This window comes from Pristiophorus japonicus, chromosome 9 (assembly GCF_044704955.1).
Source record: "Pristiophorus japonicus isolate sPriJap1 chromosome 9, sPriJap1.hap1, whole genome shotgun sequence".
NCBI lineage: Eukaryota > Metazoa > Chordata > Chondrichthyes > Pristiophoridae > Pristiophorus > Pristiophorus japonicus.
In genome coordinates, this window is record NC_091985.1 from 61,459,868 (window position 1) to 61,481,015 (window position 21,148).

The following is a 21,148-nucleotide window of genomic DNA, read 5'->3' on the forward strand; positions in this document are numbered from 1 at the left end:
CTAAGCACAATGTTATTTTGAAGACAAAAGACAACAGTGCCTAAAATTAATCAAGCAGATTTATTTGAGAACGTACAAGAACTTGAGTTTGTTAAATAATTGATGAATTACCAGTGCAAAAGTTGAGCAATGTTGAGGCATCATACACTGAGGGTACATTGGGCAAATCGTCTTCCATGCTTGCCTTCCTATAAAGAGCAAACCAGTTTGGTCTGTTTTTCTCCTCCTTTCCAATGATTTCACAACAAGTACAGCTCCAGCATACTTTAAATTCTAAGGAAATCCTCCCAGTCCAGATGGCTGGTGACAAAGCACTTCTGTGTTGGCACAAATAAAAACTCCACAAGACACCCACCAGCTCCTTCTGCCTGTCTGAGCACACCAAGCACTGAAGAGCAAGGGGGAGGGGATCAGACAGCGTCCTGGGCACTCTGCGGAGTGGCGAGGCCCCGACGACAAGAAAGTCCCAAACACAAACAACAGCACTTGCTACCTGGGAGCTTCAGTCACAAGCTTCGAACTACTTCGGAGCATTTCTGCCCTAGCTAAATACAACAATCCTCTGCTACGCCAGCGTTCCTCTGGGACAATCCACTTGGAATTGCAAACACTCCACAACTTTCTCAGTACGAGAGGATTTTATCTTCAGAACAAACTGCATGGGCCAAAGGAGATCTAATGAATGCAACATGTGTTCATTCTTTTAGTAGCAGCCTCCCAAGCCAACTGAGTGTGCCTTCAGTTAGGGAAATGTCAAGGCAATTCCAAAGCTATTGCCGAACAATCTGGGCAAAGAATTACTTAATGTGTTAGACCTTTAGGAACTATTAGAGAGAGAGGAACTATGTAAGCGTCGGAAATTAACTCTTAGCTGTATTTCCTCAGCCACGTTGAGTTAAAAATCAAAACTAAGAGAAAAGAACAAAAATAACTAATAGGTTCATTTAATTGTTGGAGCTCTGAAAACACTCTGCTTCTAAAATGGACATATCTTTTCTGTAAATAACTATAGAATCTCTACATTTTTCCTCAAGTACAATGAAAAATGTACAGAACCATAAAACATTTCAATTCATAGCGTCCTTTGATTTTTTTTTTAAGTTACATTTTTGGTTCCAAGGCCATAATTTCTCTCTGAAAGGTTTAATTACTCATTTCAAAAGAACATTCAGAAACATGTTAGAACTGAATTCTTAAACATTTGCTGGAAAGTGGTGCTCATTAAGAGATGTGCTACTGAGAGACAGAACATAGAGCCACTGCACATGGAGCTCTTGCTTTGTAAAGGTGAGGCAGGGAGAATGAAGAATTACTGCTCCTTTGATCAGAGAATTGTGTGTGGGGTAGGAAACAAATTAAATGGGGGGGGGGGGGGGGGGAAAGAGTAATTTTTTTTTAAAGTGGGCATATTAGCCTAAAGCCAGTTATTAAAATGAACTTTGAATAAGACGAACATTTTGTTTGTTAACATCTGAAACAATGCAGATAAAATGTAACTTTATTGAGACATGCAAGCACACTAGAACCCTGTTTCACCCTGGAACCTGGGGTTAAACTCAACCCAAGTGCATGGACTGAAAGTCCCTAGATAACTAATGATTCTAAGCTGTGTTTCGACAGTTTGGATCCAGTTCCATGGGACTATGACCTCTTCATAAAAACTGCTCATTAATTCAACTGGTACTAATTCAGCAATCTCAGAAGGTCTAAGCATACACGATGCAATCAGTCAAAGAGATATGCTGCTGGGGCAGTACATTTCAGTGGTAATATCATGGTGTTGAGTCATAATGTCATCATGCATAATCTCCTTATTGAAGTTGTGATGTCCAATATTACATGCATGCACACTAGCCAAAATATCACAGCCAGTCTGTGGACGCATGTTCCATTTGCTGCCAGCGCACAAGGAGACTACAGTAAGTTTTGAAGAGTGGCTCTCTTAGGCTACTCTCTCAAGAGCTGGCCTAATATGCAAAAGAACTTCCAACTCAATTCCTAGACATGGTTCCATAGCTGCAAGGCACCCCTTGGCACCTCACCCAAATTATTATTTTCTATGTTGAACCTGGATGGTGACCCCCTGTATAATATTCGACTGCAGGAGGCAGCAAAGCTGAGCCTGATCATGTCCTCATCGGACATCCATATATAACTTCATGCATATTATCCTAGAGAACTAATAAAAGCTGTGCAACAGCTTCAAAACAAACCAACCGCTTAAAAAAAAAAAGCCCTGAATTTGAGATTTATGACACAAAATTGCAGTGGAGCACAGGCTTGCATTACAAACCGCAGTTATATCCAATTACTTTTATTTCAAAAAGGAAAAACCTTAAGGATACAAAAGCGTGGTTTCCAGCAGTGGCTGATTTAGGGGGTTGCAATTGCTGACGGCATGAGATTTACTTTTCTGCAGGTTCTGGGGGCATGCCCCTTTGACATTTTTGGAGTCTTGTGTAACTCTGCCTGTCAAGCCAAAATTATTTTTTCTTGGAACAGTTACAAATATTTTAAATAGGAAAACAAAAAATAGTTGTAGAGACTTTCATAAACTTTAAATCGTCCAGTTCTTTTTACTGGGAATCTAACTCCAAATAAATCATGTTAATTGTGATTTGAAGCTTTTTACAAAATATATCAACAATAATATCAATTGATAGTGCATCCTGCACTCAAGACAAAACTGGCTGACTATCAGATTTTTTGCTGTTGCAGACCCCATGACAGGCAAGCATCAGGCAGCAGATTACCTGAATTTGAGGGCATGTTGATTTAACCATTTTAAATAAACAATTTTTTTTTAAAGTAACTTCAGTAGGGATGATCATATCACAAAAAAAAAGTTTTGTTTTGATGAAAGGTCACATCCAAACATTGGCCTAGATTTTGCTGCCAAAATAACGGCGAGTTTAATGTGCACGTCGTTATTAACATGTAAATAATCCAGCAATTTGTGGCGAGGAAGAGATAACCTGTGAATCACCACAAGTTGCTGGACGATTTGTGCTGCTCCACCTTTAGCCTCGCGAAAATGTCAGCTCGCCCTTAATCTCTGCATGAGTTTCAAGAAATTGCTGCATTTGCACATTAACTGCGAATTAAACGCACCACAAAGTTAACAGAGCACGTACTTTCTTTTTAATGACGAGATTTATGTTCCTGCAATGCCATTCAAAACTCTGGCCCAGAAAGGGAACAATTTAAACTGTCAAGTCTCATTCCGACAGGTAGTAAACCAAACGGGCTGAAGCAGTTTCTAACAAGTGGGCAACAGCACAATGTCAGGTGCCAAGCAGCCACCATGGAGACTGGAGGAACATTCCCTAGCACTAAGATAAGTCACGGAGAGCAGTTTTCGGGGGACGACCTCGTGATCTGGGGGGGCAGAGGAACATTCCTGCTCACAAGGAAAGGCGAAAAAAGGTAAACCACTTATCTTTCAGGGTCTCTAGTGGCCTCAGCTCCTCTAGGTTGGCCTAGCAGGGAAGCCACAATGGCTTTCCTGCAAAGGCCCCCAATTAAAATTATAGTCAGGCCCCAATGTTGTAAACAAAGCCAGACCTGCATATTGAAAGAAAAACCCTGTTGGCTTCCGAGAGGCGTCCTATTCACCTGCTATAAGAGATTAAAATCAGAATACCTAGGAAGATAGCGGAGCCTCAGTGGGCAAGTTCCATGGGCCATTTTAACTACCTGATCGCCTGCTTTCTACTGATTAGCGAGGGTTAAAATTGGCTCTTTTGTTTTTAAAACTATAAAAGACGAAGCTAGAAATTGTTCCTGGTTGTAATAAACACACCACTTTACATAGAATCATAGGAATTGCTAGACTAAAAATGACCACGGTCGATCTAGTTCGTCTTCTATCATCCAGGTGGGCACATGTTACAACGGTAATGGAGTTGTTGACTAAGACGCGAGTCAATGAAAACCCGTGGTGGAAAGCTTTGCGAGCAATAGGTCCAAAATAGCCTAACCTCCCAAGCTCGCTGCATTTACCATATGTCTTGTCTCAAATTATGTAAGAACTCCAAAAATATTATTTTCTGAAAGAAATCTATCTAATTTGCATTTGAATGAATCAATATCATTTGTTTCCACCATCTCCCGGAGGTGCATATTTTATACATTGACCACTCATTCACTGAAAGAATGTTTCCACACATTAGATTTGAATTCACCACCAATCAAGCACAGGCCGTGTCCTTTGGTTCTGGACAAAGTGAAAGAGATTGTTATTACAATCCTGAAGGTAGCAATTGCATCATCTCTCAACCTTCTGTTTTCCAGTGAGAACATACCCAATTTATATAAATCACTTCTAATAATCCAATCCCTCCATCCCCTCAAGCAATCTGGTTGCTCTCATCTGAACCCTTTCAATAGCTTCAATATCCTTTTTGTACTGAGGTGGCTAAAACTGTAGACAGTATTCCAAGTGCGGTTGCACCAATATTTCAATTCAATATTGACTTTTTAATACATCCCAACATCTGACTTGCTTTACTCACTGCCATTGAGCATTGTTATGATAGCTTCAAGTTATTGTCAACCAGGACCTCTCCCCAGATCACTTTAATTTTCACATTATTTTCTTTCCATTCAAGTAATAGCACCTTCTGTTTGTCCCCATATGAAGCACTTTGCATTACTCTACTGCATTACGCTGCATTGAATTTTATCTGCCATCTATCTGCCGAATTCCCAAGTATATTCAAAAATACTGTTGCTTATCCATTTCAGCTTTGGAGTTTAGTAGCATCTGCAAATTTGGCCATTGTGCTCATGACTCCTAGCTACAGATAATTTAAGATATTAAATAAAAGCGTTCCCAAAATAGACCCCTGTGGGACCTCCCCAGTAATATTCTTCTAGGCTGATGATAATCCCCATAACACCACCCTCTGGCTCCACTGCTCATCCAATTACGCATCAATTGTAAAATATTTCCATTTAATCTCCCTTTCTTCAGTACCAACCTTTACAGAGGAACTTACTGAAATCCAAGTACACCACATCCACTGCATTATCCCTATCGAGCTATTTTGTCACACCCTCAAGAAAACCAATAAATTAGATTGGCAAGACTTTCCTTTCATGAATCCATATTGGCTATCTTTTATGATTTAATTTCTATCCAGATGCTCAATGATCTTATCTTTAATAAGAATTTCCATAATTTTACCGACACCCTGTGTAGCATGAGTTGTCAATTGTTGAATGGTCCCACTCCATCATTTTGTTATTCTTTTCCTCTTAGTAGAACTAAAACACTTATTAATTCAAGGTTACAAAACAATCTGTGCTGCATTTTACACACACAGACCAACAGTCTGTACCACACATCATATAGACTGTAATACTGTCCTCAATATGGGAGCCTCAGTGTTTTTTTTAATTAAGTAAATCTTATCACCCTTGAAACGCACTCCCCATTTTATTTCCAAATCTTAGCAGGAATGTTCAATTAAAGAAAGCTAGTGCATTTACAGCAGAGGGCATTCTCATCTCCAAAACATGTCAGCAACCAGTTTTAGGGGGAAAAAAAGGCAACAACTGGGTAACCCCAGAATGTTGTTCTGAGGATTTCTTTCATCTTTAAAAGCTACATTTTAGCAATGTTATAACTAACCTATTTAGATGCATACACAAAATGAATAAATGTGTATTTATTTGCAACTCTCAGAAAACATTAGTTCATCCTAAAACTTTTCTGCCTGAAGTTTTTGTGCAACCAGCACTGAACACGTAAACTTGAGATCATCCAAAATCTGCTACACGTGTCCTAACTCGCACCAAGTCCCGTTCACCTATAACCCCTGTGCTCACTGACCGACATTGACTCCCGGATAAGCATTGCCTCAATTTAAAAATTCACCTTGTTTTGAAATCCCTCCATATCTCTAATCTCCTTCAGCCCCACAACCCTCCATGATATCTGCGCTCCTCTAATTATGGCCTCATTCCCGATTTAAATCGCTCAACCATTGGTGGCTGTGCCTTTAGCTGCCAAAATCCTGGTGGCGGCAGTGGCCGATGGTGGTGGTGGTGGCAGAGACGGTGGTCGCTGTTGTTGAAAATGATTTCCATCTTTCAGTTGATCTGTAAGTTTAATGCTGACAATCTCCACTCTAAAAGAAAAAAAGCAAATTCTTCTTGTGAATTGCCAATAACCTAATACATGGGTTGAAAAGTTGGCAGCTAAAGCAAGAGTGATTGCAGAAAGGAGCTTACATCCTGGTCAATTGTCACCTCTAACTAGACAGCAGAGACTGACTGTATGTAGTATGTCCTCTGTCACCCTAGCTAAAATCAGTTAGCTTTGCAGAGAGCAAGAATTGAAACAAATGAGTAACATCTATCTCATAATGCAAAAAGGATTAATACAAAAGTATTTGATGTTGGATTAGGAGTTGTATGTTTATCTTATTAAATAAACTCAGGAACTTCCTCTGTATAATGAACATTCCTTTTGGTGTGAGACTTTGATTTATTAAAAGGACATTTCAGTCTACTATCTTAGGAATTAAACAAAGTGATCAATCATCATCATCATCATCTTGATAAAAATTCCAAAGATAATACCCGGTTCAGATCACAAAATCATCCTATTGTTAGCTTAATGGCTTACAACATTGCATAAGATATTGGGCAGTACGGGCGCACTCCTGAATGCAAGATGATCAAACTACTTATGGAAGTGACGAACAGTGCTGTATCCAAGAGATTAAGAGGCTGACCTAAATCTTTTAACAGCTCTCCTCACAGGCCTCCCAACCTATACCCTCCATAAACTCCAACTAATCCAAAGCACAACCGCCAAAATCCATCTTGCCCAGCATCGCTATCCTTGCTGACTTACATAGAAACATAGAAAATAGGTGCAAGAGTAGGCCATTCAGCCCTTCGAGCCTGCACCACCATTCAATATGATCACAGCTGATCATTCACCTCAGTACCCCTTTCCCACTTTCTCTCCATACCCCTTGATCCCTTTAGCAATAAGGGCTACATCTAACTCCCTCTTGAATATATCCAATGAACTGGCATCAACGAATCTCTGCGACAGGGAATTCCACAGGTTAACAACTCTCAGTGAAGAAGTTTCTCCTTATCTCAGTCCTAAATGGCCTACCCCTTATCCCAAGACTGTGTCCCCTGGTTCTGGACTTCCCCAACATCGGAAACTTTCTTCCCGCATCTAACCTGTCCCGTCCCGTCAGAATCTTATACGTTTCTATGCGATCCCCTCTCATCCTTCTAAACTCCAATGTATAAAGGCCCAGTTGATCCAGTCTCTCCTCATATGTCAGTCCAGCCATCCCTGGAATCAGTCTGGTGAACCTTCGCTGCACTCCCTCAATAGCAAAAGCATCCTTCCTCAGATTAGGAGACCAAAACTGAACACACTATTCCAGGTGAGACCTCACCAAGGCCCTGTACAACTGCAGTAAAACCTCCCTGCTCCAATACTCAAATCACCTAGCTATGAAGGCCAACATGCCATTTGCCTTCTTCACCGCCTGATGTACCTGCATGCCAACTTTCAATGACTGATGAACCATGACACCCAGGTCTCGTTGCACCTCCCCTTTGCCTAATCTGCTGCCATTCAGATAATATTCTGCCTTCATGTTTTTGCCACCAAAATGGATAACCTCACATTTATCCACATTATACTGCATCTGCCATGCATTTGCCCATTCTCCTAACCTGTCCAAGTCACCCTGCAGCCTCTTAGCATCCTCCTCACAGCTCACACCGCCACCCAGTTTAGTGTCATCTGCAAACTTGAGAGATATTACGCTCAATTCCTTCATCCAAATCATTAATGTATATTGTGAAGAACTGGGGTCCCAGCACGGAGCCCTACTCCACTAGTTACTGCCTCCCATTCTGAAAAGGACCCATTTATCCCGACTCTGTGCTTCCTGCTCTATCCACGTCAGTACATTACCCCTCATACCATGTGCCTTGATCTTGTACACCGATCTCTTATGTGGTACCTTGTCAAAGGCCTTTTGAAAGTCCAAATACACCACATCCACTGGTTCTCCCTTGTCCACTCTACTAGTTACATCCTCAAAAAATTCCAGAAAATTGGTCAAGCATGATTTCCCTTTCATAAATCCATGCTGACTTGGACCGATCCTGTCACCGCGTTCCAAATGCGCTGCTATTTCATCCTTAATAATAGATTCCAACATTTTCCCCACTACTGATGTCAGGCTAACCAGTCTATAATTACCCGTTTTCTCTCTCCCTCCTTTTTTAAAAAGTGGCGTTACATTAGCTACCCTCCAGTCCATAGAAACTGATCCAGAGTCGATAGACTGTTGGAAAATGATTACCAATGCATCCACTATTTCTAGGGCCACCTCCTTAAGTACTCTGGGATGCAGACTATCAGGCCCTGGGAATTTATCAGCCTTCAATCCCATCAATTTCCCCAACACAATTTCCCGCCTAATAAGGATATCCTTCAGTTCCTCCTTCTCACTAGACCCTCAGTCCCCTAGTACATCCAGAAGGTCATTTGTGTCTTCCTTCATGAAGACAGAACCAAAGTATTTGTTCAATTGGTCTGCCATTTCTTTGTTCCCCATTATAAATTCACCTGAGTCTGACTGCAAGGGACCTACGTTTGTTTTCACCAATCTTTTTCTCTTCACATATCCATAGAAGTTTTAGCAGTCAGTTTTTATGTTCCTGGCAAGCTTCCTCTCTCAATCTATTTTCCCCCTCCTAATTAAACCCGTTGTCCTCCTCTGCTGAATTCTAAATTTCTCCCAGTCTTCAGGTTTGCTACTTTTTCTGGCTAATTTATATGGCTCTTCCTTGGATCTAACACTATCCTTAATTTCCCTTGTTAGTCACGGTTGAACCACCTTCCCCGTTTTATTTTTACTCCAGGCAGGGATGTACAACTGTTGAAGTTCATCCATGTGATCTATAAATGTTTGCCATTGCCTATCCACCATCAACCCTTTAAGTATCATTTGCCGGTCTATTCTAGCCAATTCACGTCTCATGCCTTCGAAGTTAGCTTTCCTTAAGTTTAGGACCCTAGTTTCAGAATTAACTGTGTCACTCTCCATCTTAATAAAGAATTCTACCATATTATGGTCACTCTTCCCCAAGGGGCCTCGCACAAGATTGCTAATTAGTCCCTTCTCATTACACATCACCCAGTCTAGGATGGCCAGCTCTCTAGTCGTTTCCTCCACATATTGGTCAATTCCCTAATACACTCCAGGAAATCCTCCTCTACCGCATTGCTACCAGTATGGTATTAATTTCTTCTTTGACCAGCAATGTAACCCCGCCTCCTTTTCCTTTCTGTCTATCCTTCCTAAATGTTGAATACCCCTGGATGTTGAGTTCCCAGCCTTGGTCACCCTGGAGCCATGTCTGTGTGATGCCAATTACATCGTATCGATTAACTGCTATCTGCGCAGTTAATTCGTCCACCTTATTCCGAATACTCCTCGCATTGAGGCACACCTTGCCCCTTTAGAATTTTGCTGTAACATTGGTTCCTGGTCCCTAAAGCTCTTCATCTTCAAATCCCTCTATGGCCTTACTCCATCTGATTTCTGTGAAAATCTTCAGCCTTATAACCATCACCAACACTTCAAATTTTGAGTTCTCATCCTTTTATTTAAATCCCTTCATGTCCTTGCTACTCCCTATCTCTAACCTCTTTTCCATGTCTTCAGTCGCTTAGACCTCTTCACTTTCCTCTCAAGATCAATCTTGAAACTCCCATCATTGGTTAAGTTTTTGTCAACCCCTCCATTTCTCCTTCTTTGACTCGCCATCCATTTTGTTTTCCTTCACACCTCTGAAGCACCTTGGGATGACTTTCTATGCTATTGGTGCTATACAAATGCAAGCTGTTGTATGGTTCCATGGGAACCCCTCTGATACCTTGCCCCAAGTGACCAGTACCCATTTGTGAAAATTAGTTTCAGCAGCCTCTGCGAGCATGAGGAAGAGGGCATCGAAACTGAATCCAATCCGGTCCTCATCTGATGTACATGTGCACTTCCAGCGAAGGTTATTGGCTCGCAATTAGGAAATCCTAGCAATTGCCCTGCCGCCCTGCATTCCCCGGTTCTTAAACCAAGAGGAGGAGTGTGGAACTGAGGCTAACTTTAGAGTATCAACCACAATAGCCGAGATCAGCTAATTCACCGTGAATCAAATATGGGATCCTCCTGGTCTGTATGGCTTAGCTACTTACTGGATGAACTTCTTGAGCCATTCGGACAGCTCAGTAATACCTAACCAGGGAACACCTGATGCAGCTTGTGTACAGGGTGTAAAAATGGTCTGCCTCCCAGAATCTAACTTAAGTATATGATGCATAGTACATCACTCTATGACTCCCGACAAATATAATGTTGCTACACACAGTTTCTGCTATATGTTTTAGGATAAGTGTGCAGTACAATTGCCTTCGATTATATAGTGTTCTGGCATTTAAATCCAACAGTTTCACGATACGGGAATATTCCACAATAAGATGGCCTGTCTCTTACAACAACCACCAATTACATTTTCATATTTCCCTCAAACATCCAATAAAATTAAAAAACCATATGGCTGGCTTTCATGTTAGATCAGAAGATAGCTAATTGGAAGTACTAATTTCCAATGGAAAGAACATACAAGCCAATTTTTTTTGTTTAAAACGCACAATTGTGGATGGAAATTGTACAATATAAATATAAAATTCATGACTTTACACATAAGAACATAAGAACTAGGAGTGGGAGTAAGCCATTCGGCCCCTCGAGCCTGGCTGATCATCTACCTCAACTCCACTTTCCTGCACTATCCCCATATTCCTTGATTCCCTTAATATTCAAAAATCTATTTATCTCAGCCTTGAATATATTCAGAGACTCAACATCCACAGTTCTCTCGGGTAGAGAATTCCAAAGATTCAGTGAAGAAATTTCTCATCTCAGTCATGATACATCAGTCATTGAAAGTTGGCATGCAGGTACAGCAGGCGGTGAAGGCGGCAAATGGTATGTTGGCTAGGGGATTTGAGTATAGGAGCAGGGAAGTCTTACTGCAGTTGTACAGGGCCTTAGTGAGGCCTCACCTGGAATAGTGTGTTCAGTTTTGGTCTCCTAATCTAAGGAAGGACGTTCTTGCTATTGAGGGAGTGCAGTGAAGGTTCACCAGACTGATTCCCAGGATGGCAGGACTGACAGATGAGGAGAGACTGGATCAACTGGGCCTTTATTCACTGGAGTTTAGAAGGATGAGAGGGGATCTCAGAAACGTATAAGATTCTGATGGGACTGGACAGGTTATATGCGGGAAGAACGTTCCCGATGTTGGGGAAGTCCAGAACCAGGGGACATAGTCTAAGGATAAGGGGTAAGCCATTTAGGACTGAGATAAGGAGAAACTTCTTCACTCAGAGTGTTGTTAGCCTGTGGAATTCCCTACCGCAGACAGTTGTTGATGCTAGTTCATTGTATATATTCAAGAGGGAGTTAGATATGGCCTATGGCCCTTACGGCTAAAGGGATCAAGGGGTATGGAGAGAAAGCAGGAAAGGGGTACTGAGGTGAATAATCAGCCATGATCTTACTGAATGGTGGTGCAGGCTCGAAGGGCCGAATGGCCTACTCCTGCACCCATTTTCTATGTTTCTATGTTAAATGGCCGACTCCTTATTCTGAGACTGTGACCCCTGGTTCTATACTCCACAGCCAGGCGAAACATCCTCCCTGCATCTACCCGGTCAAGCCCTGTAAGAATGTTGTTTGTTTCAATGAGATCACCTCTCATTCTTCTACACTCTAGAGAATATAGGCCTCGTCTACTCAATCTCTCCTCATCGGACAATCCCCTCATCCCAGGAATGAAACAGTTTAAGAAAGCTGTAAGCAGCTGATCAATTTTCAGCTGAATATACTGGTCGGAAGATGCTTGGAACAACAGGCTAGGTACAGACAAGTCAAGCTTCAGCACTTTCAATCTTACTATATTTTGGAAATGGCACAATATAGCAACTGTGCTTTGGAAGCTAGACATATGCAATACATTATTTTAAAATCAGTTTGAATGAGATTTTTTTTTAAAGATAAGTTAATATTAATGTTTTTAAAAAGAGCATTATTATATATTCTAATTGTGGAAACAATTTCTATTAGCTTTTCATGTCCTCCTTAGGTCCCCAATCCAAGTCACATACCCTTCTTTGGTATTCGATATGCTGCACAACTTGGCAACCATGAACATTCTTCATTTTAATGAGAGTTCTGTGTTCAATAAGATTTGACCAACTGATCAGTGGAGATCAAATAACAAAAGCTACCCAATTTTAAATCTGCCAGATAGTTGCACAGTGGTTCAAGCTCCACTCTGGGACTTGAGCACACAATCTATGCTGACACTTCAGTGCAGTACTGTGAGTTATTTAAATGTGATGAATGCCATCTTTTGGATCAGATGTAAAACTGAAGTCTTGTTTGCCTGTTCAGGTGGAAGTCAAAGATCCCATGGCACTATTAGTAGAAAAGCAGAGAGTTCTCCCACTTTTCTAACGAACAATTTATCCCTCAACTAAGTCAAAGCAGATTAACTGGTCATTTATCTTTACTTTGATTTTAATCTTTCTATGCACAAATTAGTTGCCATATATGCCTACATAACATCAGTAACTGTACTCCAAAAGTAATTCATTGGTTGTGAAGCATTTTGGGATATCCTGAGGACATGAAAGGTCCTACACAAATACAAATGATCTCTTTCCACATAGAAATGGCCAAATTAGGACAACTATGACAGCAGTGTTTACAAATGGATCTTTATACCCAGCTTATACAACATGTATTTTCTTTAAAGATTTTTGTGTCATAATTTCAGACATAAGAAAGATACATAGTAATGTTCTAATATATAGGGATAATTTAGTAGGTATTGCCCATATAAATGATGCAATAATACCAACAAGATTGTCCCTCCGTTTCAATGTGAACAAACATCTTCAACATCACAGGATTAAGGTTGCCTGGTACTTGGCTCCTTCTCTTCATTAAAGAACATGAAGGGAAAATGAAAACTGTGATCTAAATGGTCCAGCAGCTTAGCTTAGGCAAACTGAATTGTTTAATTACATTCTGCACTATTTAAGTTTGATGCATAACTACCAGTTTGTATTAAAGATAATTTGTTGATCTCAGTAACTAAAATTCAAGGCACAAATCTCCAGAAAAAGACAATTACTGTACACGCAGTTTTAAACACCTGATTTAGGCCTACAAGTTTTAAAAAAAAGAAATTTTCATTTCAAACCACTCTCTGCTTTAAATTCTAATGGTTACTAATCAGGTCAAGTAGTTGATTTACAGAAGTAAGTGTTTTTCAACATCCACAGATTCAGACCTACAGTATATAAAGCATTTTCAGGGGTAGAACTGATTAGAAAAACAGACAATTTTCCTGTATTAGGTATTTGGATACAACCTATGCTAAGAATCTTGGATGCAAAGGAGATGGTCTTTGGTGCATTGGTTTAAAATGTATTTTAAATCCAAATTAACATTTGTCTTAGCAAAAGACAAATAATTAATTCTGTACTTTGCTCGTTTTCATGTGCCTTGTGGTACAATATCGAAATCAAAGAGTGTAGATTGGATCCTTATGTCCGTGGGCTGGAGACCGCAAAAATTGATTTTGAACTTGATCCAAAGCACTTCTTCCTGGTCCCTGCAAATACTGGAGGTTCAAGATTTGGATATAATTCCATCCTCACTTTCTCAAATTCTTTCTGGACTCAGGCAACTAGCTAATTTGATCTGATTTACAGATCCTTTCGAACCTAGGAAACTGCCACTCAATTATTAAACCTTTAGCAAAACAGAAAGTAAGTGAAGTCCAACACAAAATTCTCATGGCAGCGCACATGCCTCCAAAAGTCAGGCGCATTTTTATTTATTGCAGTGCATTGAAAAATACAATACTAAAACATTATCCAAGATGCATACTGTCTAAGACTTCAAAAGGAGCACAAACCAATACCTCGAATATGATTGCTCATCTTACCAATGGCTTTTAACAACAAAAAAATCCTCTACCCTTTCCCATTTTTCTCCAGCTAACTTGCTCAGAAGTTTCAGCCGCTCAACAGGCATGTATAAATACTTAAGTGGTCTTCTTCACTTCTCCCCCATATACCAAAAATACTGACAAGTTGTATACCAGGATGACGAAGTTCAATTCTGGTAGGATTCATTAAAATTGCATGCATACGAGAACAGTTCCACATTAACATGTTGCCATGTTAGATAAGTTCCATGTACACAATGCAACACTCAGGCTTGCAAGGGAAACATATTTTCAGGAAAATATCCAAGACAAATAGGTGCGAAATGAAGACTATCAACACACCAGGTCCAAATGAAACCTTTCGATTTGGGGAAATTAGGAATTGGAGGTCTAAGATTTAGATGCAATTTCAATCTTGCTTTGTTAATTTTGTTTTGCAATCATCCTAAAATCTACTGTGGATGGTTATTGCTGAAAAGTAATAGACTGTCCAATCAGTTTCAGCAAGGCAAAACAATACAGTAGATCAGACTAGCTTCACATAGATACAGGAGACTCTGGATTAACAAAAACACAAGAGAGAGCAGCAAGGGACTACAGATTTATAATTCTGATATACAATGAAGGCAAGACAAACATAACATTAAGAAGAAAATAGAAAAGTAAAATGTGAAGCAGCAATAAATAAAAATAAGATAGCGGATAAAAATATAACTTTTGAAAGCCAGTTTAAAGCCCAACCATCTTCAGCTGCTTCATCAATGAGCTTCCCTCCATCATAAGGTCAGAGGTGGGGATGTTCGCTGATGACTGCAGAGTGTTCAGTGCCATTCGCAACTCCACGCCCACATGCAGCAAGACCTGGACGACATTCAGGCTTGGGCTAAGTGGCAAGTAACATTCGCGCCACACAAGTGCCAGGCAATGGCAATCTCCAACAAGCGAGTGTCTAAACACCACCCCTTGACATTCAATGACTTTACCATCAACAATACAGTAGATCAGACTAGCTTCACATAGGTACAGGAGTCTCTGGATTAACAAAAACACGACAGAGAGCGCAGCAAAGGACTACAGATTTATAATCTATAAATGGGGGGTCACCATTGAGCAGAAACTTAACTAACCAGCCACATAAATACTATGGCAACAAGAGCAGGTCGGAGGCTGGATATTTTGCGGTAAGTGTCTCACCTCCTGACTCCCCAAAGCCTTTCCACCATCTACAAGGCACAAGTCGAAGTGTGATGGAATACTCTCCACTTGCCTGGATGAGTGCAGCTCCAACAACACTCAAGAAGCTCGACACCATCAAGAACAAAGTAGCCCGCTCGATTGCCACCCCCATCCACCACCTTAAACATTCACTCCCTCCACCACCAGTGCACTGCATCAACTCGCCAAGGATTCTTTAGCAGCACCTCTCAAACCCGTGAATTCTATCACCTAGAAGGACAAAGGCAGCAGGCGCATGGGAACACCACCACCTCCAAGTTCCACTCCAAGGCACACACCATCCTTACTTGGAAGTATATCGCTGTTCCTTCATTGTTGCTGGACCAAAAATCCTGTAACTCTCTCTAATAGCACTGTGGGAGTACCTTCACCACATGAACTGCAGCAGTTCAAGAAGGCGGTTCACCACCATCTTCTTGAGGGCAATTAGGGATGGGCAATAAATGCTAGCCTTGCAGCGACGCTCACATCCCATGAACGAATAAACAAAAAATAACATAAGAGGCAAGTGAGACAGCAGACAGCCAAATTCTTTAAGGATGCATTTACACTACATCAATGCTGCAGCCATATTATAAATGCAGCCAGAGTCCCTAGAGCCAGTGCCCAATCTAACACTGGAGTGAAGCGGAATGAAGATACCCCGAAGAGGTCTTGCGTCGCTTTGCAGTTCATTCAGGCATTAATACCCGATTTACACTACACTGATGCAAAGCAAAACCGTTTTGCAAAAATGTTTAGTGCAATGCACCCTAAGAAAACAACATTATATGGATTGCAAAGGACCAATAAGGACGTTATATGACTCTGAGCTGCACATAATGAGACGACATTTGCAGAGCTGGATCAGTTTTCATTTGAGAAAGTAAGAGCAAGTGGGGACATGATTTTTTTTCAATGCTGGCAGGCATAGATTTAAGCAAGCTTTTTAACTTCATGGATATGTGAAACAGATTTCCAGGAAATGTGGTTTAACGGCAAAAGGAATTGATTAGGAATGGGAATGTCGGTCACAGGAATAAATATAGACTGAGGACAAGGATGCAACTTTCATTTGTGGATAATGTAGCAGCAAGCCAAGGCACTGTCTGAAAGGGTGGTAGAAGCAGATTCAATAGTAACATTCAGAAGAGAATTGGATATAATACTTGAAGGGAAAACATTTGCAGGGCTATGGGGAAAGAGCAGGGGAGTGGGATTAATTGGGACCTCCCCCAGTGCTGTCAAGCTCATAGGTTTCTCACTAAGGACAGACACTAGAAATCTACCACCATGTCTGCTGCTAAATTGTAGGAGCCTCACCAGGGTGCTGCCAAACTGCAGAGTCCCCAACTCGGTTCTGCGAAAGACAACAATGCCTCCTGCCAGGGGAAAGAACCACCTCCCAGTGCTCCTAAAACTAAAGACTGTCCCCAATATAGCTAAACCAGAGGGAGTGGGGTTTATCTGCACAATATATAAATATAATTACACAGCTAGATGATATGAAAGATGTAGCAGTTAGAATTGGATATAAATATTTTAGTGGCACCCGGAAACTTAGCAGCTAATGCACTTGCCACAGAATTGGGAGCCTGTGAAGCACTGCTGGCTGCCAAAATATTGCTACATTTTTTTTGCCATGTGGCCACTGAGGATCTTCAGCCTCCTTGGTGGACCTGGCCATTTAAAGTTGTAAAACAAAAAGTGGCAACAATTAAGGGTGGCCCTATATTAAGGGTTCAGCCACCAAGTAGCAAAATGTTCACCCATTCTTCGCCCTCTATTCTCACTGAAAGCAGCAGCTCCACCTGGGGATTTAGTGATTGCTGCACTGATGAATTGCTCCAATCACATTATGGAGAGGCCCCCAATTTGGATATTATGTGGTGTCTCAATGAGCATGTGCACATTTGGTGCAGCAGAACACATCTGGATAACGTCAACACAGATTTAAATCTGGCCAAAGCAGCAAAGCTTCAAGGGCCTAATGCCGGCCATTAATAAGGATTCCTAATTTAAAAGTTAAACTAATTTGCAATAACCTGTGCTTCTTTAGGGTTTTATGAAGAGGACAACACACCATGTCTTTTTCAGGACTTGTCACTTGCTTTTTGAAGATAATTACTCACCAACTAAGTAGCTCACAATGTTCACATACTTTAACTGAAAAAGTACTTCATTTCAAAATTTATACTGCACCTCTAGACAATACTTCCTGCAGATTCTCTACTTACTGCATATTGCCATATAATCACTGTGCATTTATTAAGCACTGTAAAGGTTGTATGACTAAATGATTATTCATGTTAAATCCCACATTTAGAAGGGAACAGACACTAAATTCTAGTGAAGATGAAAACTAGGGGCACAGGGGTCAACTTCCACATCAGCAAACCATGCCTGAGCAAACGTGACTCCATATGTAATCTAAACAGTATTTTGATGTGTCTACTTTGGGAAGAAGCCAGGCAGAGTGCTTATACAAGAGTCTTGCAGGCATCGAGAGAAATAAGTAGGATCCAAGCAAAAAAAAAGAGAAGCAAGACTCTTGTAAAAAGTTCTGCAACTACTGCCCAACATTTTTTTTTAATTGAAAACTGCATCAATGCATGAAATATTAAAATACATTGGATTGTATGAATTTCTGTCTAAGACAAATTAAGTAGCTGGTCACTAAGAAAAATCATTATTTTACTTGGGTATTTACCAGGGAGATGGATCAGGTGGACATGTCATCGGAAGATGAGATCAGAAATATTATAACCACATTTTAAATTTTAAAAGTGTGAAGAAATATTAAATAAACTAATGAAACCTGGTCTGGATGGATTGCATCCGCGCATTTTAAAAGAAAAGAGATAGCAGAGGCACTATTACACATATTTAAGAATTCATTTGAAAAAGGCAGATAGCTAAAGTTACACCTATATTTAAGAAGGAGATAGAACATGTCCAGGGAACTATATACCAGTGAGTTTAACATTAGACAAATCTCTACTAAAGCAGAACACTGAAAAACATTTAGGGGACGAAATTGACCCTTTTTAAAGCCAGTCAGCATCTCCGGAAAATTCTTTTCTCCCGGGGGAGGCGCGTGCTATCGCCTCCTGGGAAGTTGCCCGGAAGTTTGCGGAGGCACAGTTAGCGCCCTCGGCTGACCCCTGAACGCCCCACGGGAGAAATTGCCCTACGGGCCGCGAGCAGATGTCAACGCAAGCTTCGCAGGTCGCAAAGCTAGCCAACATCCGCTCTCGGGCGCTCCTTAAATGGGAGGGCGCCAGTGCCCCATTTTTTTTGACTGCTAATTTTTGGGTCGGCTCTACAATGGCAGCCCTAGCGTGGTCTGGGCCGTCATCGTGCCTGGTCCCACACTGCCCTGCTGGCCTAGTGGATGCCATCAGAGGCCTTGCAGAATGCGCAGCGGCTCTGTTCTTTAAACGAAGGGGAGGGGCGTCGAAACGCATCAGCGTTACACAGAGCATTCGTGTAGCGCTTCCCTCAGCGCCCCAGTAACTGCCCCCAAAGGAAGTGGAACGTGCGAGATTGCCCTCCACTTTCTTTGTAGGTTGATAAGCCCAATTCAGTGTCGGGACCTCTGCACCAGACCCTGAAAATCCAGGCCCCAGATGGTTACCGCCCCACAGGGGAATTTCACCCCCTTAGAAACCAAAAATATAATTAGTCAGCATGGATTTCAAAAGGGAAAGTCTTGATTGACCAACCTCACTGAATTCTTTGAAGAGGTAACGGAGAGAATAGACAAGGGCAATGCAGTAGATGTAATACATCTAGATTTCCAGAAAGGCTTTCGATAAGGTGCCGCATAATAGCCTAATGCGGACGACACCAAATTTGGAGGGGGGTGGGGGGAAAGAAAGAGTCAATACTGAGGTGGACAGCAACAAATTACAAACAGATGTTAATAAACTTACAAAATGGGCATATAAATGGCAAATAAACTTCAACATAGAAAAGTGCGAGGTATTACATTGTGGCAAGAAAATAAGGAGGGCACATATTACTTGGGAAATAAGAATCTAAATGGGGTAGAGCAGCAAAAGGATCTGGGAGTGTAAATACACAAATCACAAAGTATTGATGCAGGTTAGTAAGGCCATAAAAATGGCAAACCAAGCACTAGGGTTCATTTCTAGAGAGATAGAATTGACCAACCTCATTGAACTCTTTGAAGAGATAATGGAGAGAGTAGACAAGGGAAATGCAGTAGATGTAATACATCTAGATTTCCCAAAAGCCCTTTGATAAGGTACCACATAATAGACTAACGAATAAGGCCATAGCATGCAGAATCAGGGAACAAGTAGCAGAATGGATAGCTATTATCGAACCTTGGTTACATCACACTTGGAGTAATGTGTACAGTTCCGGTTGCCGTATTATAAAAAGGATATAGAGGCAATGGAGAGATGCAAAAGAGAGTTACAAGAATGATACCAGAACTGCGAGGTTATGTAGTTGTTTTTTTTTAGCAAATGTAACTCAGCTATTTAAGAAAGAAGGGAGAGAGAAAACGGGGAACTACAGACCAGTTAGTCTGACATCAGTAGCAGGGAAAATGCTAGGATCTATTATTAAGGATGTGAGGATTGGGCAGTCAACACAGATTTATGAAAGAGAAATCATGTTTGACAAATCTGTTAAGAGTTTTTTCAGGTTGTAACTAGCAGAATAGATCATCATCATAGGCAGTCCCTCGAAATCGAGGAAGACCTGCTTCCACTGCAAAAGTGAGTTCTATGGTGGCTGTACAGTCCAATGCAGGAATTAGAGTCTCTAAAAGGTGGGGCAGACAGTGGTTGAAGGAAAGGGTGGGTGGGAAGCCAGGTTTGCCGCACACTCCTTCTGGATGTCTGCGCTTGATTTCTGCATGATCTCGGCAACGAGACTCAAGGTGCTCAGCGCCCTCCCAGATGCTCTTCTTTCACTTTGGGTGGCCTTGGGCCAGAGATTCCCAGGTGCTGGTGGGGATGTTGCACTTCATCAAAGAGAGAACTAGTGGATGTGGTGCATTTGGATTTTCAGAAGGCATTTGATAAGGTATCACACAAGAGGTTAACAAACAAAATTAGGGCAGCAAGAACCTCATACCTATTGGACAGGGCAAATGCTGAGGCTCCCACCAGCACTGCACCAAGGGTCCCCATACCTACCTGAGTTGCTGTCACACCCTCTTATCCCTGACCACTTAAGCAGACCTGTACCACTACCTAACCTAAGAGGTGTGACTGCCTCCTGGATCAAAGGTACAGATAACGCTCCCCCTCCCTGATGCCCCAGTGCCTGCACCTCAGACTCCAACTTAACAACCTGAGCTGAAGTTCCTCGAGATGCAGACACCTACTGCAGACGTGGTTGTCGGGGATTGCGATGCTCTCCACAAACTCCCACACTCCAAGTATTGGAGACAAAAAGTAGCACTTTCTTCCCCCACTCTGCTCCAAATGCCCACTCTCTCGAAATTCCTAAGTTGAACACTCTGTTTCGAAGCACTCCATTTAAGATCACTCTTATCCCCAAGTTGAGTTCGAGCCCAGTTTGGTTATTTATCTCTTCCTTTAAGCTGATATTTTTTAAAATATTATAATTTATATATTGTGGCCCATATCTTATGATTTAGCTCCAGACAATACACATCTTTGTGTTTCACAGCATAAACTAACAAGTGAACTGATAATGTCAACAGAAGGAATGGACTATTTCCTAAATCAATCAAAAACAGCAGTCCACAAGTACAGATTGGATTGTACTATAACTATAACTCCCCTCGGGCAAAACATTTGCTTTACCATGAGCATAACATTTCCCAGCTTTCAATAATGTGTATATAATT

At 41.3% G+C, this 21,148-nt stretch overlaps 1 protein-coding gene across 6 annotated transcripts in view; it reads right to left on the reverse strand.

The window, feature by feature from the left end:
- The window catches only part of LOC139273066 (echinoderm microtubule-associated protein-like 4), a 417,356-nt gene that overhangs the window by 233,011 nt on the left and 163,197 nt on the right, over positions 1-21,148 (reverse strand). For 3 of the 6 annotated variants that reach the window (XM_070889384.1, XM_070889381.1, XM_070889379.1), the window contains exon 1: positions 112-211. The exons of the other annotated variants lie outside the window; for them this stretch is intronic. In XM_070889384.1, the coding sequence (XP_070745485.1) occupies positions 112-178 (67 nt within the window). In that variant the 5' untranslated portion in view covers positions 179-211. Of the gene's footprint in view, positions 1-111; positions 212-21,148 lie in introns of those variants that run through there. 6 annotated transcript variants of the gene reach the window in all.